Source organism: Macrotis lagotis, chromosome 1 (assembly GCF_037893015.1).
Source record: "Macrotis lagotis isolate mMagLag1 chromosome 1, bilby.v1.9.chrom.fasta, whole genome shotgun sequence".
In the NCBI taxonomy this organism is placed as follows: Eukaryota; Metazoa; Chordata; class Mammalia; order Peramelemorphia; family Peramelidae; genus Macrotis; species Macrotis lagotis.
In genome coordinates, this window is record NC_133658.1 from 298,395,225 (window position 1) to 298,418,474 (window position 23,250).

Genomic DNA, 23,250 nt, shown 5'->3' on the forward strand with positions numbered 1-23,250 from the left:
AGAGAGAAGAAACCTGGCATCCTAGAGCAGAATCTGATCCGAAGTGGGGGCTTGGGGGTGGGGGAAGAGATTTTCTTCTCCATCAAGCTCAAGTCTAAGTAACCATCTCTTTCTGAAAACTTTCAGACACAAAGATTGCTATTTCTAATCTGGGTGACCTTAAGCAAGTCATCTTTCTGAGCATCAGTTTTATCCTATATAAAAAAGGGGATTAAATAGTTTTGAGAATCTTTTGGGGTCCATATGATCTCTCATGGTGCAATCCTACTAGTATTTCCACAATGAGGAAGTTAATAACTTATGCATGTAAAGCACCTAATTTTTATCAAAAGACCTACCTTAGCAGCCTTATCCCATACCACTCCCTTTCATATCTGTGTGATCCAATGACATGTTCTTGATCTCCTGTTGTCTTCTTACTTTCTCACTCTGTTGCCTCAACCAGACATCCCCACCAATCATCATCTGTTGACATTTTTAATTTCCTTCAAGACTGAAACTAGGTACTTATTCTTCTCTAAAGCTAGCTGAACGTGATTTTTCTTGAACCTAATCACTGTGTAAATATAATGAGGAAACTTTTCCCTAGGGAAAAGAGAAAATGTACCTGCCTGACCTCTTTGCAGAGGTGTGAAACATTGCCTATAAATGTCATACTTGACTGATGAGTTAACCAGATTTGCTGAATGGATTTCCCCCCCTCTCTTTCTTTTTTGTCTTTCATTACAAGGTATTTTCATTATATTGGGCAGGAGAGGAGAAGACATCTGGAAATGAAGATGATACAAAAGCAAAAGAGATCAATTAAAAGTTTGCTTTTTTGAAGAAAGAGATCCTTTCCCCCCCCCTTTCTGAAATTTCTCCTCTATTCATCTTTTCACTTATTTCATTCTCCCATGGATTTTAATTATTTGTTATAATAATAATAGGGTTAACATTATATAACATCTACTATGTTCCAGGTACTTTGATAATCATTTTCCTATTGTTACCTCATTTGATCCTAACCACACCTGTATTATTTTCATTTTACACGTAAGGAACCTGAGACAGACAGAAGTTAGGCAACTAGCTCAGGGTCACACCACTCAAAAGTTCCTGAGGCTGGATTTGGACTTAGGTTTTCCTGATTGGAGCAGAGTGCTCTAATTACTATACCACCTAGCTGATCCATATATACCCATATATGTCTTGTGTGTACCTCATAGCCCATTAGATTATAAACTCTTAAAAATGGCATCTGTTTTATTTCATCTCTGTATTCCAAGTGCCTTCTATAGTACTTTAAAAATATTTGTTAAATTGAATTCAGTGGTTGATTTGATCCTCACAATCAAGATTGCTGTGCAGTAAAGACGTTGCCCAATTGGCAGACAGGTAGGGAGCCTGGAACTCAGGCAGTCAGATGACTTACCCAGTATAGCATGGTTAGCTTCACAAGGGACAGGTAAGATAGTGTGGCATGGTGGCAAGGCCCCATTTGAGAGAATGAAGAAACATTACTTTTCCAGCTGGCTCCACTACTGATTCACTTGATGACTTTGAGGAGGTCCCTTTTTATCTTTGGGCTTCAGCATTCTCCTCTTTAAAATGAGGATGTCGAACTAGATGTTATCCTTGCCTGGCATTCTGTGATTCCTTGAATACTGTGACTCACACCTGACTTGCCTGAATCTCACACATAGCTACCTGATTACTTATCTCTATTTAAGTGCAATGAAAACAAAGATTTGATAGCAGAGGTCAAAGTATCTTCTTAGATGTGTAGGATTATCACTACATTGCCCTGATGATGGTTGGGAAGATGATGGAGAGAAAGTAGTGTTGCTTGACTCTTGTCTTACTTTTCTGTTTTCTCTGTCTAGGAGGATAATCTTTGACCCAAAAAGGACAGAACAAAAATGGCTAATAAAGTATTTGAAACCCCAAATAAGAAGGAAGAGTAAGATGAATTGAAATCTTTTGGCCCAGATGAATGATAACTAAACTGCTGTAAATGATTTTTGAAAGGCTTGTGGAAAACAAAAGGTGTGTTGTAGATTTAGAGGAAAGAAAACATTGACTCAATTCCCCCCCACAAAAAAAAGAGGTGGGGAGGAAGAAACTGTAGGTCAGTGAGTTTGATTCCAGGAAAAAGTCTAGGACTTATATTAGTAAATATCTAGAAAAAGAAGCAGTGGCTACAGAGAGCCAACAAGGCTTCATCAAGAACAAATTATACCCAAATGTGAACAATACAAGGAGACATGGAAAGATTACAAGAACTGATACAAAATGAAAAATGCAGGAAAACAATTTATATAGTGACTATAAAAATAAATGGAAAATAAACAAATGAATGCTATGAACTTTTAGTGATGAAGCTTGGCCCTGGAAAAGAGTTTAGAAAATGCACATTTTCCCTCTCTTTGCAGAGATGGTGGATTCTGTGGAAGTGGAATGTTGACTCTAGCATTGGCATGGTTGTTGGATTATTAATTTTGCTGAATTGTTTCTCCTTTCTTTTTAAATTTTGTTACAAAGGATTGCTTGTTGGCTTGTTACAAAGGATCTAGTTGGAAATATATGATGCAAAAATAAAGCACATTAATTAAAAATAAAGTAGTTTAAGGCAATTCCACAGTAATTTCCTTTTCTTTTTTTTTAACAGACTTATATAGACAAAGGGAATGCTGTAGTTATAGTTAGATTTTGGCAAAGTATCTGATAAAGCTTTTCACGCTATTCTTGGGGACAAAAAAGAAAAGATGTAACAAGGTCGTAGATGGGGTTAGATGGATTTAGGACAATTTGACTGGATCAAAGTAATTTCTAGTGGAGTGTTTCAGTGATTTCTGCTTGAACATTTTTATTAATGTCTTGAATAATGACATACATGGCATGCTTAGTAGATTTGCAGATGACATAATTGCCTGGATGTCAAAAATCAAGAGCCAAAAAGATTTTGACAGATTTTGCAGAGCTGGGTTTTGCTGTTATTTAAGGAAAGCTTTATGGAGTAGTGAAGTTGTTTTTAGCATATGTCAAAGAAATATCATTTCACAGGACTTTGGTTCCCAGATATTATACTGCTCAGGTTAATTAACTGCAAAAGGATCACCATAAAGATAATTTTAGCTTATCTCAAACTCTTGTTCAAATATATTAAACTTGATAGGACCCTTCAAATTAGAATTTCAATGTAAAAGTGAGCATAGGTAAGGAGAGCAAAAAAAACCATATTGGTTAGGAGAAAGAACTCAGGGAGATTAAAGAAGGGTATACTTCTTGGAAGCCTCACAGGACACATGATGAATGCTTTCTTTAAGAAAAGAATTGGAAAGTGCTGCATTTAGGAAGTACTGAATAATATCACAAAAATGAAATTAATTATATTTTGATGGACAGGAAATAGAAATATCTCTTTATTGATATAGCAATCATTCTGAATCAGTTGCCTAGATCTGGTTAAATCAAAGTTTAAAATGAATATAAAATGATTTGTATGCAAGCACCCTTGGGGCCACTAGAGGCTGCTGGGATACTCTCTGGGGCGGATCTGACTTAACATCCCCAGGGATATCATAGCATGAATGAGTCAACCTCAGATACCTTCTGCTTTTCAAAAGATCGAAAATTATGTCTGGTAAAAGTTGAAGAAGCTGAAGCCAGTGATACAGAAACTAGCAGGATAAATGAGCAAACTTCAACCTTGATATGACCATGGGAAAGACAGTCTATTCATGAAAAAAAAAAGAGATCTTTAAAAAGATTTTTAGAGGAATAAAAAAGATCAGAATCATAAGGAACAGCTAACCATAGTTTGGGACAAGATTGCTGAGTTTGATAACAACTTAAAATTGTATAAGAAAATACTTGAAGTCAGTATACTGGGAATTTATATTTACTTGAACACCCTAAGGCAGAAGGAGCAATTCTAAAAGAAGGGTCTATAGGAAAATTTGAAGTTTTCAATTCTTCCATTTCAGTGTAGCTGACTGCTAATAGAAGATAATATGAGCTCTGGAGTGGGAGAACTACATGAGGAAAATGCTAGCTGCTAGTAGACTTTATAAATCCTACTTACTGTAGGAGAGAACTGCTAGAATAAGCTGCTGGCTAGATGACAACTAGCACACCTTAAAGGAAAAATTATTCTTGGAGATAGTGACTCTTCCACAATAATCTGGATTTCTGGATCTTGTCACATGAAAAAGATTGATAATTAAAGTTGTAGTTTTTCCTGACTAGGATTAGCACATGCTTATAAAATAATAATAATAGCACCTGCCTTGATTTATATTTGGTTAACTATGCCTTCTCTGAAAGTTTTTACTGACCTATGGAGGAGATGAATATGACCTTAAACTTACAGTATCAGCTAGACAAAATAGAAAAAAGTTGGAAAGATAGGATTTACTATTTGTAGAAAGTGAGGGGGAACATAAATTATTTAGTATATTTTAATGGTAACTAATTTTATATGAAAATTAATATAAAATTATAAAAATTATACTGCACAAATTAAAACTCCAGCATGACCTATTTAAACAAGTTATAGATGCCCCTCCCAAAATGGGAAACTGGTAGAGAAAAGGATGTTGGAACAAGTTACAACAATTTTGCCAAAACAAGGAGACCAAAAGAATCTACAAACCATCTCAGTCATCAGATTTGAAATGACAGTCAAGGAAAATACTGATTTAGAAAAATAATCTTGTTGGTAAAGTTTTATGCAAAAGGATGGTGGAAAATTATAAGCTATATCACCTCATTTAAAAGAAGAAAAGTGAAAGGAAAAACAAATTTAAAGATTTGCGAATAGTCAAAGTCATCCCATGGGCTTGAACGAAGGATGAAACTAGAAGGGAAAGAGCAAACAAATGAAAAATGGAAAAGATATGTGAGAATTTTTTGTTGAATAGCAAACTCCTTCCACCATTCAGAACAGTAAATATACCACATTTTGACTCTAATATTATACTTCCAGATATAGAAGAAGTGGAAATACTGTTGCAAAAAATATATATAGTTTTACTATAAAAAAGCATTTAATTTGGGAGAGCAAAAGGCTACCCTAAAAATTCTTCTCCATTAAGGCATTTCCTATGTGTATGTCAAAAATTATAAAAGATTCTCTGAAATATTTGATAAAAAGAATGATTATTAATATCAAATGAGGCATATAAACATACATATGCATGTCAAAGGAGTTTCCCATCATTTTAGATGTGATGCAATGATAAGTTCAAGTCAAAGAGAGATTCCCTAAAGATGCTCAGGTCTTTCCAGTCATTCTCACTTTCAGATAATATGTGCTGATTGCATCAAACCCTGAAATGTTGCAGAATTGCCTAAGTGAGATACATAGTTACTTAAAAGGGTTTGACCTAACTACCCACACATAAAAAAAGCAGCAAGAGTGAAATTTCCTATTGTTTAGAGTAGACTATGAAATGCAATTTAAACAGTTTACAAAATTTGTATGGGTATATTTTGAACAGAATATGCAAATGTACAATGAATTGGATACAGAATTGAACAAAAGGGAGCAGATAGATTACCCCTGGGAAGTGGTAAAGTTTTTTTTAATTATCTCAATTTTCTTCCTAATACAAAGATCCACTATTTTAACATCAATATTCTTCTAATAATAGTATATGACTGAGTCATAGTGAATTCAAAGTTTACTCCAAGGGCAATGGTATTGGGTATGGTGGGTATGATTAAGCTGTACTATGTTACAGATGAGAACTTACATGAGAGAAACAATATAAGAACTGTTGTCAAAGAAATATAAGATAGTGATTGTACATTTATAATCTATATCAGATTACTCAATATCATAGGGAAGGGGAGAGAAAGGGAGGTAGAAAAATGTGGGACTCAAAATCTTACAGAAAATGAATGTTGAGGGGCAGAGCCAAGATGGTGGCTTCAAGGTAGGAATTCCTGGAAACTCATTCCCCAAAACTCCAAAAGCCATCAAATTATGACTCTAGCCAAAATTTAGAGGGGCAGAACCCATAGAAAAACTGAGTGATACAATTTCCCAGTCCAAGACAACTCAAAAGTTCTGCAGGAAAAGATCTGTTTCACCAAGACTGGGGGGTAGAAAAAGCCACAATACAGCACAGCAGGCCAAGTGCCTAGAACCCTGGGGGGCCCTGGGTCGGTGGCAGAGGAGGCAGTTTCCAGACCTACTGGCCCCAGGATCACAGAGAACAGCTTGAAGGGGTAGTGAGAGAACTCTGCCACATCAGAGTTAGTGTGGAGTGAGTGCCAGACTCAGAGCAGTCCTGAAGTGAGAACCTGTACAGGAATTGGGGAAGCCAGCCTGCAACTCCAGAGCTCAGCCTACAGATGGTAAAGGGGGTCTGGGGAGACTGCAGAAATCTCTCCGCTCTCCCTGGGGCAGAACTCTGCTGTTTGCCCACACTCAGATCCAGGTCACAGTTTGGACTCCTATACCACCATAGCCAAGCAGGGACCATTCTCACAGCTCCAGGGCAGAGGGGAGGGCCTGTGGTCATACACATATCTAAGCACAGGCAAGAGAGCAGTCGGAGCCTCTCATAAGACCTTGGAGAAATTAAGGTCCCTGTAGGTTGTCCCAAAAACTCCCCAAAGTCTTGAAGGTATGGTAAATCAGTTATAGGCTGAGGAAATGAGCAAACAAAAGAAAAAAGAAGAATCTGACCATAGAAAATTACTTCAGTCCTGTGGAAGATTCAGAAGATGACAAAATAGAAGCTTGTATACCCAAAACCTCCAAGAGAAATAGAAAATGGGCTCAGGCTATGGGTGAATTCAAAAAAAGACTTTGAAAAGCAATTGAGGGAGGTAGAGGAAAAATTAGGAGGAGAAATGAGAGTGATGGCAGATAAAGTCATGAAAACCAAATCAGCAACTTGGTGAAAGAAATACAAAAAATATTGGAGAAAATAATATGTTAAAAACCAGTTTAGGCCAAATGGAAAAAGTATCACAAAAGGAAAATAATAAGAATGCCTTAAAAAGCAGAGTTGGCCAGCTGGAAAAGGAGATAAAAAAGCCCTCTGAAGAAAACAATTCCTTCAAGTGCAGAATGGAACTAAAGGAAGCCATTGACTTTGTGAGATCTCAGAAAGACATAAAACTATTCCCCAAAAAAAGCCAAAAATAGAAGAAAATATGAAATATTTCATTAGAAAAACAACTGACCTTGAAAACAGATCTAGAAGAGATAATTTAAAAATTATTGGGCTACCTGGAAGATATATAACCAAGAGGGGGCAGCTAGGTAGCACAGTGTAAAATTATTAAAACAGATTAATTTTCTTTTTCTTTTATTTCTATACCTACAAGTAACAGAGTGGACCTCTGTTCTGGATCTATGAAGAGAATTGGAAAGCATGTGGGAGTTGTATGTCTTTATAAGTGGCTGAGACTTGAATTTCTGAGAACTGACTTTCCCAGACCAAGAGATAGTAACAACTAAAGACTGATATTTTCTTTTTTCTTTTTCTTTTTAGGTTTTTGCAAGGCAGTGGGGTTAAGTAGCTTGCCCAATGCCACCCAGCTATGTAATTTTTAAGTGTCTGAGGCCAGATTTGAACTCAGGTACTCCTGACTCCAGGGCTGGTACTCTGTCCACTGCACCATCTAGCCACCCCCTAGGACTGATATTTTCACAAAAATAGACATGGATCTTGGGTGGAGAATTCCTAATTTTTAGTAGTGGGCAGCTAGGTGGAGGTGCCAGGTCTGGAGTCAGGAAAAACCTGAGTTCAAATCCAGCTTTAGATGCTTATTAGCTGTGTGAGACCCTAGGCAAGTTATTTAACCCTATTTGTCACATTTTTCTTATCTGTAAAATGAACTAGAGAAGGAAATGGAAAATGAATTCATTTTCTTTTTGTTGTTGTTGAGGCAATTGGGGTTAAATAACTTGCTCAGGTCACATAGCTAGTAAGTGCAAATGTTTGAAGATGGATTTGAACTCAGGTCCTCCTGATTCCAGAGTCAGAGCTCTAGTCAGCCCCTAGCTGCCCCTCCAATTCAATATCTTTCCCAAGAAAATTCTAAATGGAGCTACAGAGAGTGGGACACAACTGAACAATAACAACTTTAGTAGTTCAGAAAGAGGAGGGCATTTTTCTGATGTATTTTCTTCGCATAAAGAGAGTGATGATCCATGTGGTTCCTAAGCAATATCCTATTTGGAAAGCAGTACTAAAGAGGAAGGGGTTGTTTGTTTAGCAGCTTTGAGGAAGTCTAAGCCACAGGGTGGTTTTATGAATCTTGGTAATGGTGGAGGGTATTTAAGATTCTTTGGGAAAGAGGAGCAGAATAGAATGTCATAGGGTGGCTCTTAGAGCATCTTCAAATTCAGTCTTTTCCTGGGGACAGAGAAGAGGACGGTAGAGTTGATGGACTATTTTGAGTGCTCTGAATGTTTCCTTGTTTATAAATTCCTGTAAGTCCCTTCTGTTTTCTGCACTTTCCATTGAGTGGAAAAATGAAGGTCACTATGGATCTACTCTGCATTCCTTTGAAATCATGAGGATACTATCAGAGCAACTGGGCTGCCCATAGATTATATTCCTCACTATCACTATGTGACCAGTTCGTCTTTTTTCTATTGTATATTTCTTTGACAAGTTTTATATTGTTTCTCTTATATAATTCCTCATTTGTAACACAGTATAGCTTGCTCATACCCACCGTGCATATTGCCATTGCCCTTGAAGTGATCTTTAACTTTACTGGGACTCAAAGTCATAAAATATTAGAGAAGGAATATTGATGTTAAAATAGTGGATCTTTGTCTTGGGAAGAAAATTAAAGTTTTTAATAGCTGTTCCCTACTCTATTTGTATGTTCTACCTCGAATGTTTGAATAAGTACTGGGATCCTCTTTTATCCACTTTTGGAGAAATCCATGCACAAACTATAGTATAAATTTTCCTGGAGTAATTGCAAGTAGAATGAGTGATTTTTAGCTGAAATTGGCCATCACAGATCCCTCTCAGGCCAGAGTACTGGGGCCCTCTGGGTCACAGGTTACATTTGCAAAGGCTGAATGAATTTTTATAAAGGCAGCCAGTCTCAAGGAGATCACAATTAGGAGACACAACCAGCAAACAAATATTTATAAACATGTTATATACAGAGAAAATTATAAATAATTTAAAAGATGGAAGGTACTAGAATTAAAAAGGGCTGAGAAAGACTTCCTGTAATAGAATTTTTACTGGCATTTGAAGGAATCCAGAGAACCCAGGTAGCAGAGATAAGGAAGGAGAGCATTCTAAGCTTGGGGGACAGTCAGAAAAAAAATGCCCCAAACATCAGGGAGAGGCTGGTGTCGTTGGATGAAAGAGTATATTGGAGTTGTTTGTCCTTTATTCTTTTTTTTAAGACAATGGGATTAAGTGACTTGCCCAAGATCACACACACACAACTAGATAATTATTAAGTGTCTGAGGTCAGATTTGAACTCAGGTCCTCCTGACTCCAGCATTGGTGCTCTATTCACTGCACCTAACTGCCCCTAGCCTTCATTCTTGAAGAGGACCATGACAGCAGGGAGGTGACATTCGAGTGCATTAGTTTTAATTCTAATTAACGATGGTCTGTGTAAAGTCAACAGCCTCTCTTTGTCCTCCAAAGCCATCTAGATTCAGTGGTAAAATATAGATCGGGATGACTAGAGATGGCCCTGGAAGAAATGGGGAGAACTTGGTCTTTTTTACACTAAGGTCTTCAATGCCTCTCAGTTTGACTGACAAATGGGCATTCATTGATTTAGGCTAGGTTAGAAAAGAAGGGAAGAATGACCTCTTTTATCTAGTAAAAAAAATCAATTTGGAAGGAAAAGACCCTCAAGGGTTTAAAGAAGATTGTAAAACTAGGGTTGGGGTAGAACTCTGTTGTAAAGGGCTTTGAGTGACAAATAGAGGATTCTGAATTGATCCTTGAGCCACAGAAGTTCATTTCATGGGGAGGGATTTGAGGATGGGAGGAGAGGTTGACATGGTCAGGCCTATGATTTAGGAAAATCATTTTGAGAGGTGAATGGAAGGTGGATTGGAGTGGAGAGAGGACTTGAGGGACACTAACCAGCAGGCTATTATAATAGTTCAAACACAGGTGAAGAAATGAGGGTCTGCATCAGAGTGGTTGCAATATTAAGAAAGAAGGGAACACATCTGAGAGATATTGCAAAGGGGAAATTTGGACGAACCTTAGTGACATATTGGATATAGGAAGTGAGAGACAAATAGTGGAAGTTAACACCTAGGCTGTAGGCCTGAGAGACTAATAAAATAATGGTGCTGTCATGGGTGAAGCTGAAATGAGGAAACAGAAGTTCAAGTTTCTGAACACACTGATTTATTAAACAATGCATGCCAATTGCTTAACAGACTAGGGCCAGGCCTTCTCAGGTTGGCACTGGACATGCATTAAAAACAATCAAATAGGGGCAGCTGGGTGGTACAATGGATAGCACACTGGTCCAGGAGCCAGGAGTATCTGAGTTCAAATCCAGTCTCGGACACTTGATCCTATCTTGTGACCTAGGGCAAGTCATTCAAGTCTATTGCTCCACAAAATCAAATAAACAAAAAAAGACCAATTAATTAAAAGAAAAGAATTAACCAGAATATGAAATTGAGTAATCTAATTTCTAACTGAAGTAAAGATTAGGGACTTTCCACTTTGGGAGAGGGAGAGAGAATAGATGAAATTCTCTGAAATAAAAAAAAGAGATGTCCCATTCTCCCAAGTGTCTGTATTCAGTCAAAGGAAGATGGAAACAAGTAATTGGTATAGGGGCTAATCTGGATAGCTTGAGATTAAAACTGAAAAAAATCCTTGAATCAGTCTTCAGATCTGACTGGGTATGACCTAGGTTCTTAATTAAAGCAGCAGGTAGAAGTGGTTCAGCTTCTCAACCACACAGGATTAGGTTCAAACAATGCAATAAGGTTTTCTTGCCATTGCCATAATTGAATACATTTTTCTCACAAGACTGAAATTGGACTAGATCATAATTGAATAGAAAGGAAACTGAGCTAGCTCCATAATTGAGTCACAAGATGGAGTCAGTGTCAGAGTCAGAGTCATTCAATTCCTACCACCATTTACTGTTCTAATCCCTTCAGTGCCCTGGATAGGAATAAGGAAGACAGGAGAGTAGGACTTGGGGGGGGGGGGGATAATGAGTTCTTTGGATCTGTTTGGAAGATCCTGTTGAGGTATGAGTTGGACCAAATGGACTGAGGTCTCTTCAAAGTCTGAAATCTCATTTGAACACTCATATTCTCTCTCTCTCTCTCTCTCTCTCTCTCTCTCTCTCTCTCTCTCTCTCTCTCTCTCTTTCTCTCTCTCTGTTGGATTAAATGCTTCACCCTAGGGTATGTGATGTGTTCACTAGAAGCCTGGGGAAGGAGTTGAGAAATAAGAGTTATAATCTCAATTCTTGACCTGACTCATGAAAGGATGTTCCTTTTCTGGACCTTTTCCTCTTATAAAATTCCTCCCAATTCTGACATTTTATGATTGTGACTTCCATTGTACAGGGGAATAATTCACCCCTTGCTGTCCTTGTGATAATCTAGTAGCCATGGCTCTTCCTCACCAGCTACTTATTAAGTTCAAGGAAAAGTTGAATCATGAAGGCAGCTCTTGGATAAATCCTGAGTCCTTTCTAGGACATATGAGCCTATCAATCTTTCAGAAGATAAGGGCCCTTACCTGCCTTTTTGCTGATGGTTACAGCTTTTACCCTCCAGATTTATGAAGGATCTCTGATTGCAAGATGTGACAACCTCTTAGTAAATGGTTGTGCTGATGGATAAGGGAGAGATAGAAGGGATCTTAGAACATAAAGTGTCAGCTTAAAAAGGGTCTTACAATGTTCAAATGTTAACACTGGCTGTCAGAACAGGTGGGAACCTTGGCAGTTATCTCAACTAACTTTGGTTTACAGTTGGGGAAACTGGGGTCCAGAGAGGGGAAGTATTACCTGTCACATTCCTGAAAATTTGCAGAGTGTAGCATGGATCCAGACTTGGGCATGGGCATGAGCAATTTCAGAACTGGGTCCTTTGGGAGTAGTCTAAGATAACATCCATTCAAAAGTATGGAATTATTTTGATTGATTAAGTAAGCATAATCAACCAGTCAGTGTAGGCTCTGGAGAGAAAAATATGTGATTTCCCTCTTTCTGTCACTGGCAATGAATTATAGAATCTCAGGAATACAAGACATCTGAGGAGATCATTCAGTTTAATGTTCTCCTGAGTATAGGAATCAATTAATTTTTTTGGTGCCTGGAATTAGGCCAGAGGAAATCAGATAAGCCTGGTAAGCTGCTGATGTTAGGTGGGTCCTTTGGGATCTATGGCTTTTTCCTGGGCCAAGTACTTAATTCTCCCCCCCATCCCTAAGCAGTCCCAACCTAAGCAAAAACTATTACAAGAGGCTTTCAATTATGTGATGGAAGGTTCTTGTACCTACCTATATGCAGGCCATTTCAGTAACTATATAAAAGTTGAATATGGCCTATAATTGATGTCAATCTTAGTGTATATAAGGGTTTGCTTGTTTTTTTTTCACTTTTCAGAGATCTTTTGGAGAGAAAGAAATTTTGTTAATACAAAAATGTTTATACTAGCACTTTTTGTAGTAAGAAAAAACTGGAAGGAAAATGGATACCATTTTACTGGAGATTGGCTAAAAATGTAGCATATGAATGTAATGGAATATTACTGTACCATAACAAATTACAAAATCAGGGAAAACTAGGAATATTTGAATGAACTGATAGAGTGCAAAGTAAACAAAACCAAGAGAACAATATATAACATAAAGAACAATTAAATACTTTATGATAACTTCAAAGGATCCATCTTCTGAAGCTTGCTCCCAACTCTTCTTAGAGAGGTGGTGGACTGTACATTTTCAGACATGGTCAATGGTTTTATTTGCTTTGATTGCACTAATTTATTATAGAGAACAGGTCTATGGTGGGGATTTGGGAGGGAATTACTAGAAAGTGTTCTTGTAAAACAAGAAACAGCAACAATAAAACATTTAAAAGAAAAAAATCTTTAACAGCAAGGCTTATATTTGGAGGAATATGGAATTTAAGTTAATCTAACGTGTATTGTGCTACTCATTTTAATCCTTTCCCTTCCAAAGAGGAGAAAAGACAAAACTACAAACAAGCATATTTTATTCTTAGAGCTTGACAGGATTTTTTATTTTTATATTCAGTTTCAAATACTTTCCCTTGACCCCCATCCCTCTCCCATAGAGAAGACAAGAAATATGATAGCCATTACACTTAAGGGGCAGCTCAATGGCTCAGTGGATAAAGAGCCAGGAGTCAGGTGCTCATAGAGGACCTGGAGGTCAGGAATACTTGAGTTCCATTCAAGCCTCAGACGCTTGCTGTGTAACTGTGGGCAATTCACTTCACCTGGTTTGCCAATGTTTCCTCCTCTCTAAAAGGAGCTGAAAAAGGCAAACTGTTCCAGAAAATCCTAAATGGGGTCATGTAGAGTCAGACACAGATCACATTTCTTAACAACATATTTATGAAGTCTTGCAACATATATATCCATATTAACTAGGTTGTATTTTTTTTTAAAAGCAGGAAAAATAAAGTGAAAAACTGTTGCAATCTATACTTAGAATTTATCACTTATTTCTCTGGAGATGGTTGGCATTTTCTATCATGAGTTTTTTTAGAACTGTCATTGATATTGATCAGAATAGCCAGTCTCACAATTGATTATCACTACAACATTACTCTTCGGATTCTGCTCATTTGACTTTACATTAGTTCATAGTTTTTCTGAAACCATTCTCATTGTCATTTCTTACAGCACAATAGTATTCCATCACAATTATATATGATAACTAAATCAACATATTTTAAGGAATCTATTGTAAACAATGAAAACAAAAGGAATCATTTCATTGAGCTTTAAAAATAAGATTAAAAAAATTTTTTTTAAGAAATCTGTACTTGTAGTTTTAAAAAAGTGCCCCAGCCTAGGTGCTCATCCCATGTTTCATTTGAGTCACTGTAGTGACCTCATCAGCCAAACCCTCACTGTGGTCTCAGGATGGGCAAGGGATGGGGGAGTGGGAGGGAAGGGGTGTGTGTGGAGAGGATAGGAGATAAGGAAAAGCAGGAATCACCCTCCCCCTACTGAAACTTGCCTATAACTTTTGGACCCAGAATCAGAAGACTTGGAGGTTGGTTTCTGACACCACTATTTACTATGTAGGTGACAGTAAGTTGCTTAAGCTCTGATCCTCATTTTCCTTTTTTTTTTTTTTTTTTGGTTTTTGCAAGGCAAACAAGGTTAAGTGGCTTGCCCAAGGCCACACAGCTAGGTGATTATTAAGTGTCTGAGGCCGGATTTGAACTCAGGTACTCCTGACTCCAGGGCCAGTGCTTTATCCACTATGCCACCTAGCCCCCCCCAGCCTCATTTTTCCTAATTAAAAAAATGGAGATAATAGAGATCTTGCCTGTTTTACAACACTATCAAGAGGAAATATTGGTAAACTATATAGTCCCATGGGAATGTAAGCTATTATTTTTCTTCCTCTAAGGCCTTGTCTACTTAATCTCTTTTCTGAGCTGTGTTGCTATCAAAAGTTTTTTTTTTGCTTTTTTCCCCTCTAGAAATGGAAGTGCCACTACAGGCCAGGCTTTGGCTCCTATCTTGGATCCTCATTGTTTGGGAATTGTAATGATCTGATTCCAGAGATCTTGAAATGGCAAGATTTCCAAAAATATCATTTTGGGAATGAAGGAGCCTGAGTAATACCACTTTATTTGGAGAGTGATTTGCCATTTCTTTCATTAGTTCATTTGACAAGCAGGGTTAAGTGACTTCCCCAGTGTCACACAGTTATTGTCTGAGGCCGGATTTGAACTCAGGTACTCCTGACTCCAGGGCCAGTGCTTTATCCACTATGCCACCTAGCCCCCCCCCCAGCCTCATTTTTCCTAATTAAAAAAATGGAGATAATAGAGATCTTGCCTGTTTTACAACACTATCAAGAGGAAATATTGGTAAACTATATAGTCCCATGGGAATGTAAGCTATTATTTTTCTTCCTCTAAGGCCTTGTCTACTTAATCTCTTTTCTGAGCTGTGTTGCTATCAAAAGTTTTTTTTTTGCTTTTTTCCCCTCTAGAAATGGAAGTGCCACTACAGGCCAGGCTTTGGCTCCTATCTTGGATCCTCATTGTTTGGGAATTGTAATGATCTGATTCCAGAGATCTTGAAATGGCAAGATTTCCAAAAATATCATTTTGGGAATGGAGGAGCCTGAGTAATACCACTTTATTTGGAGAGTGATTTGCCATTTCTTTCATTAGTTCATTTGACAAGCAGGGTTAAGTGACTTCCCCAGTGTCACACAGTTATTGTCTGAGGCCAGATTTGAACTTCGGAAGATGAGTTATCCTGACTTCATTCTATTCCCTGCATCACCTGGCTGCCCCACACTAATGTGAATTCCTTATCTAAACATTTTATTCAGTAATCTAAAATACATTTCAGAATTAAGAATTTCTTTCAGATTAAACAAGGAAAACATCCCAACCTTTCTGAATTTCCTCCCCACCAGACAGACCACCTTTCTCCCTCTGCTTCTCCTCTCCATCCCACTTCTCCATCATTAGGCTTCCCTAATTGGGAATCCCCTAAATTGGGAAGACTTAAGGAATTAAATCTCTAGTGGTATTAGGAGAAGGCTAGTGCTCTAGTGACTTTAGTAGGCCCAAAGCCAGCAATTTTAGAGGAAAGACTCAGAGAGGGAGAAAATTCTCCTTCTACTTTCCCTATAGAGTCTGAGACCTGAGGTTGGGGTAGGGGATCATAGGAATATAACCTTAGAGCTAGCTGGAAGGGACTCCAAGGGTCATCTAATCCATTCTTCTAATTTTATAGATAAGGGAAATGAGGTATAAGAAGGTTACATGACTTTGCACAAAGTCACATAGGTGACCTCAGAGTCAGGAGTTGAACTCAGCTCCCATGTTATTTCCCTGTTATCACCCTCCCTTTCAGAAACCATATCCCCTGGAGTGAAGCCCATTTGAAGGTTTGCCCCAGCAATCTAATTGAGGAATCTGATCCCAGAGTGGTATGTCCTAAGGGGATGAGCCTATAGTGTGTCCTGAGGGGAGTGAATGGTGTGTGCAGGGGGGGATTTACTCTGAGGGGGAAATCCCTTTTGTTTGAGTGGATATTTGGGGATTCATGAATTCTAGGGTAGGGAGTAAGTAGAAAAGCTGGTCTGCCCTGTTAAATCATTAAAAGAGATCTTCTGCTTTGAGGCAGAAATCTCAGGCAGCTAACACACCTGGATCAGGTGTTAGGAAGGGAAGAGGTAGAAGCACAAGCTCTGGAACCTATAGCCTGGCACTGTGAGTCAAAGGACTGAAGATAAAATACAAATTCCTCAGCCTAGCATTTAAAGCACTTCACAGTCTGGCTCCAATTATGTCAAGAGACTTATTTCTCATTAATCCTCTTCTGGTAGCCCACATTCTAGCCACACTGGCCTTAAATTTAGCATTTGTCTCCTTCCTGTTTTTTGGAGCAAGGTTACTTTTCTCTCTGTCCCAATTTTTCTCACCTGTAAAATGGGGATACCAATATAATCACCCTTGCTTAGCTAGTCTCTATTATTCTTATTTATTTTATTTTATTTCTTGTCTCCTACTATTATTAAGCAATTGAATGTTGAAGTGGATAGAATGAAGGATTTGGCATCAGGGAGACCCGAGTTCAAATCCAGCCTCAGATTACTTCCTAGTAGGTTGACCCTGAGCAAGTCACTTATCCCTCTTTATTTCAGCTTCCTTATCTGTAAAATGAACGGTAGAAGGAAATGGCAAACCACTCCAGTAAGTAGAGAAATGGGGTCATAAAGAATTGGACATAATTGGAAAAACTGACTTAACGAGTCAGTAAATCCTATTCAAAACCATGTTGATTTCATTGGTGTCTCATAACACTCTTAATAATGGAGGTAATACAGATGTGATTGTTCCTCTTTTCTAGGTGAAGTCAACCAGTCATTTATTAAACATCTACTATGTCCTAGGCACTGTGCTACAAAAGAAGGCAAAAGAAAATCCTTGTTCTCAATAAAGAAACTGGACCAGAATGGACCCAAGATATATGATCTATAAAGAAACATATAGATATGTCTTTGTGCTCTTCAGCTGGGGAAGAAAAGACTGTCACTGCCTAGGTACCATCATTTGCTCTTCACTCCTGGATCTGATCTGTTGCCAAGTTCTGCCCTTTTTTACCTTCCTAACCTCTCTTGTTAACTCTGACACCATGACACAAGTCCTCCTCACCTCATACCTGGACTGTTGCAATAGCCTGCTGATGAGCCTCACATGTAGGTCTCCTTCCCCCTCTTTCAGGTTATCCTCCATTCAGCTGTCAAGTAGATCTTTCTAATGTACAGTTTGACTGTTATATTCTTCCCTTCCCCAATTAATAAGCTCCAGTGACTCCCTATCTCTGAGATCAATATAAAACCCTCTCTTTGGCTTTCAAAGCCCTTCACAATCTGAGCTCCTCTGACTTTTCTAGTCTTCTTTCACTTTGCTTCTACCTATTCCCCATGACGTTGGTCTTCTTGCTGTTCTTCAAGACAGTCCATTTCTACACTGAGCATTTTTTTTAGGTTTTTGCAAGGCAAACGGGGTTAAGTGGCTTGCCCAAGGCCACACAGCTAGGTAATTATTAAGTGTCTCAGACCAGATTTGAACCCAGGTACTCCTGACTCCAGGGCTGGTGCTTCATCCATTACACCACCTAGCCGCCCCTATACACTGAGCATTTTCACTGCTAGTTCCCATCCCTGAAATGTATTCTTCGTATTCCAGCTAAAATCCTACCTCCTACAAGAAACCTTTCCCAATCCCCTTTCATGCTAGTGCCTTTCCTCTGGATTCTTTTTGGATATTTTATTTGTGTGTACTTTTCATGATATCCCTCTCTTTGGTAGTCAAAGTCCTTCACAGAAGGCTTGAGAAGAGGGAGGAGCAGTTGAGATTGACATTGAACCTGAGTGACTGAGAGGATGATGGTACCCAGGCAGTGATGGTCTTCTCTTCCCCAGCTGAAGAGCTGCAAAGACTTATTTATATATTTCTTTTAAGGTCATATTTCTTGAGTCCATTTTATGACAACCTAGCTTCTCTCCTGAGAGCAGGGACTTTCTTTTGCCTTCCTTTATTTCCCCAAGACTTAACACAGTGCCTAGGACATAGTAGATGCTTAATTACTGACTTCCCCTATAAAAGAGACATACTCACCTCTGTCTTGCCTCCCTAACCAAGGGCATTACATCAATGAAAACATGGTTGTGAATAGTACAGGGACGCTCTTTTGCCTTTGCATCCCCAGTACCTATTAGCACAGTTGTTTGTTCTTCGTTCTTAAAGAGGACCATATCATCAGGGAGGTGATGCCATGACATGCAAGTGCAGTACCCAGCGTATATATGCATGTTTAATCATTTACTCACGTCCTATTCTTTGTGACCTCATTTGACATTTTCTTGGCAAAGATATTGGAGTGGTTTGCTATTTCCTTCTCCAAGTTTGGTGCCATAGTAGGTTTGACTAATTCTACTACCTTCTCCTACCATATTATTCCCAAAGGAAGGAAGCTGATATCTTCCTCACATATTTCAATGAAGTACATCTGGAGATAGATTGCCAATCCTTAACCCTTTGAGTGTCTCAATTCTTGAGAGTGTCTTATATTTAATATAAATTCATGTTATCTAGTCTCAACTCTAGTCCTTGATCTTGTACCACAATCCTTTTATTCTCTGAATTATTTTATTACTCTCTCCTAAGACTGTTGCTTATCTTTTTTGCTGAACAAGATTTCCCTCTACAATATATTTACAGACAAGTGGTCATTCAGTTCTCATTCAGGAACCTCTAGTGAGGGAATACTACCTCTCCTCATCCTATTCCATTTTGAGGGAGTTCTAATTGTTAAAGTCTTCTTAATTAGGCCCAAGATCTGCCTCTTTGCAGTTTCTACCCATTGCTGCCAGTTATCTCATTCTTTTCCCACATATTGGCCCTTCAAATTCTTTAAGTTAGCTATCATGTTCCTTCTAAGTTTTCTGTTCTTCAGGCTAAACACCCCAATTCCTCACATGGCATGATCTAGAGGGCCTTCTCATCCTCATCATTTTCTCTGGATGTTCTTCAGTTTATCAATATCCTTCCTAAAATGTGGCACCCAGAAATGAATGCAATTCTCCAAATGTGGACCTGTTTGTTATGGGTTTGGATCTGAGGGTCTCTGAATTCCCTTCCAACTTGGAGATTTGGGGAGCCATCATGGGCTGTACTAAGGGTAGGAGGAAGAATGAGAGTGGTAGCAGACTTCCTTTTAGACCCTATCCCTGTGGAAAAGGGAAGATGAGAATGGTGATATTAAGAATTACAACTGGTAGTTGTTAAAACATTGGTTCTCAAACTTCTTGGTCTTACAACCCCCTCTTAAAAATTGAGTGCCCCATCCCTGGCCAAAAAAAAAAAAGGTGTTTTCTAGGTTATAACTATATTTACTGCATTAGAAGTTAAAACATTTTAGTATTATTTTGAAAAGTTCTGACTTTGTGGATCCCCTCAAAACTTGCTTTAAGCCCTGTTTGTGGTGGCAAAGAATTGGAAATCAAGTAAATGTCCTTCATTTGGGGAATGGCTTAGCAAACTGTGGTATATGTATGTCATGGAACGCTATTGTTCTATTAGAAACCAGGAGGGATGGGAATGCAGGGAAGCCTGGAGGGATTTGCATGAACTGATGCTGAGATGAGCAGAACCAGAAAAACACTGTATACCCAAACAGCAGCATGAGGGCAATGATCAACCTTGATGGACTCACTCATTCCATCAGTGCAACAATCAGGGACAATTTGGGGCTGTCTGCAATGGAGAATACCATCTGTATCCAGAGAAAGAACTGTGGATTTTGAACAAAGACCAAGGACTATTACCTTTAATTTAGGGGGAAAAAAAGCTGATATCTTATTTTGATCTTGCTATCTCTTATACTTTGTTTCTTCCTTAAGGATATTATTTCTCTCTTATCACACTCAGTTTGAATCAATGTATACCATGGAAACAATGTAAAGACTGGCAAATTGCCTTCTGTGGGGGGTGGGGGGGAGGGAAGTAAGATTAAGGGGAAAAAAATTGTAAAACTCAAAATAAATAAAATCTTTAAAAAATAGTAAAAAAACCTGTTGCTTTAAAGCATTAGGAGAAAGGAAGAGGAGTTTGACAATGATATTTAGGCTCTACTTCCCAGAGTTGAAACATAGGGACATAATATGCTATGGCTGAGGGCTGATGAGAATTCTCTGACATGGGTCAAGGAGGATACCTGCTTTTAGGCAAAACACAGCCAACTGAGTTTTCTAGGCAGGACATAGATCTTGCTTTAGAAGAAAAAGTATGGAAGGCAAGGAAATGGATTTTCTCCACTGGCATCCATTGTTAGGATGTGAACTTGAGAGGAGTACAGTAATGGCTTAATGCTTTTTTTAATTCTTTTTTTTTCTTTTACTTAACCTTCTGAGTTGTAGTGAAAGCAGATTTTGATTTGGCAAAATAGCTATCTCAAAAACAACAAAACAATCCACAAATCTCTCTACATATTCCACCCATTCCCAATCACTAACTTATCAATTGTGAATAGAAAAGGATGTATCCTTTTTTTTTTTGACAGTATGGCACTGATTGTATTTGAGCAATTTTCTTGCTTCTGGCTAGCTTTATTTACAGGGTAGTCATTATGTATGGTTCCTGTGTCACTGCTTTCTTCCCTCTATCACTTCTTAGGTATTTTCCCCATATTCCTCTGAATCTCCACAATCATCATTCCTATATTCCTGGACATTTTGCCATAATTTGTTCAGTCAATTTATTCCCCAATCAGTGGGTTCCTATGCTGTGGTCTATTTTTTTCTGTTAATTTTAGAGTGTTAAAAGTCAATTTCAAGCTCTCTTTTCATCAGAGTTCAGACACCACGGAATTAGTTGATTTGGGCTCTTCAGACTTCAAGAACCAAATTAACTGCCAAGCTCACTGTGGATCATTTTACCAAAAGCAAACAATGTTGGCATAATCACTTCATGTGGGACCTACTAGTGTCTATGTAACTTGGTCATAAATTCACTCAAGTTGAACTTATAGACTCAAAGAATGTCAGAGTTGGAAGAGACCATAAAGAGAGGCTCCAAGAAGAGCATTTTTGCCTTAGGCCACATGAATCCACGAGGGTAAAGCTAGAGAAAATGTTTCTTTGTCTAAGGAGGACTTTGTAATAGTGAAAACATATCCTTTAGGTTTTTTTTAATATGTAACATTGATAAGTGTTCCTAATCAATCACTAGTAGTGAAGTCAGGTTTCCAGGTATGACATTAGGGGAAGCCCTTCTGAGGTGTGACCGTGAGTGAGTACCTTTAACTTCTCTAAGATCTCTGGTTCTCTATTCATAAAAGTGAATAACACTACTTGAAGTCTTCCTGTAGTCCAGTGAGTCAGTGGGAATAAAGGATAATGACCCTAGAATGGAGGCTTAAACATCTCTACAATATGTAAACAACCCTGCCATGATCCATCTAGATGGGGAACCTGACTCCTGATGGTGTGTTTTTGTTCTGCCTTTCCAGGTGGTGGGTTTGCTGACCTGGGCCCTGATTGCAGACACACCTTATCACTACTACTCAATCTATGGTTGGGTGATGTTTGTAGCAGTCTTTGCCTGGCTGGTGACAATCATCTTCTTCATCATCTACCTGTGGCAACTACATTTGAAACTCTATATGGTACCCTGGCCTTTGGTGGTGAGTGCTGAGTGTGATCTGTGGAGTCCCTAGAGGGCAGGCATTTCTGAGATTAACTGTTATATGTTTTTCTGTCTCTTGATTGTCAAATAATTGGACAGACACCAACCGAAACTAGGTTAGAACTTTGAATTCATAAAACAAGCTTGTGTACAGAGCATTGGATTAATGCTATTGGTTGCAAACATTTTATCTAAGACAGTATCTCTATAGAACAGTCTGATAGGGGAACGGCTAAAGGATCATAGGTTCTTAAACTATATAAGATCATAGTTTATAGTCTGATAGATTTATAGTGACCTAAAAAAAATCATCTAGTCCATGAGTCAAACTGATGCTACTGCTAGGCCTTTGGTGATTAAGATGACATTAATAATGGTTTGAATGTGAGTCAAGACACAGTTTTGCCATCTGTGGGACTTTGGCAGTCATATTTCATTTGTAGTAGAGAAATGATGAACCTGCTGTGGAGACCTGAGATAGAGTAAAAGGGTTGGTAGGTATTCTAATTATTATCTATTAGGTACTTATTTAATATTTAATAATAACTAATTATATAATTATTTAAAATATTTATATTTTTATATTTATATATTTATATATAATCCTATGATTTATATGTAATTGGTGTCATCCTGATCCATTCCTACCCTCCCCCCAAGGGACCATAAGGAAAACATCAGAAGTATAGCTTTCCTTTTGAGGAGGTTCTGCTTAGAAGGGTTCGCCCATGATTGACACACAAATGTACAGGTCCCGTTAATCTTCCTTATCCTAAATCAGTTCTGCAAAAAAATGTGCTCTCATTATTGTGCTTCCTCCATGGCCTCCTTATTTGTATTTGTGAACTTAAGAATCCATGCAGCTGGGATCTGGAGCTTTCAAAGGCAAAAAGGCACATGATCTTAAGATAAGCAAAGCTTGGAACAGGCAGCATTGTTCTAAATTCAATGACTTTTTAAAATTAGGAAATGTGAGTCATCCCCAGAGACAGAACTGTTTTGTTAGATCTTTACATCACTGACTAGAAGCCTGTCTTCCTTCTACTGCTAGGGCAGGACTAGGAGGGAAAATCCTAGAACTATGAAAAAATTTAAAGTCATCAAATCCCAGGGCTTATAGTCCATCCCCATGCCAGGGAGTTTCTACTGACCCATTTAATTACCCATTTTAATATTCAGTGATACTTATAACCAGGAAGTTCTTGCATTCTAATAGTAACTTAGTACCTGGCAGTCTTTTAGTTATCATTGGCTTCAGGTATTCTTTAAACTCATCTTCTTAGCCAGAGATAGCCAACTTTTTCATTCTCTGTTCCTCTTAAGCTTTCATTAATCTTTCCTAT

General features: G+C 38.2%; 1 protein-coding gene across 1 annotated transcript in view; it reads left to right on the forward strand.

Annotated features, from left to right (window-relative positions):
* Window positions 1–23,250, forward strand: part of PLLP (plasmolipin) — a 36,762-nt gene that overhangs the window by 9,780 nt on the left and 3,732 nt on the right. The window contains exon 2 of the mRNA XM_074211252.1: window positions 21,732–21,905. Coding sequence (XP_074067353.1) covers window positions 21,732–21,905 — 174 coding nt within the window. The remainder of the gene's footprint in view (window positions 1–21,731; window positions 21,906–23,250) is intronic.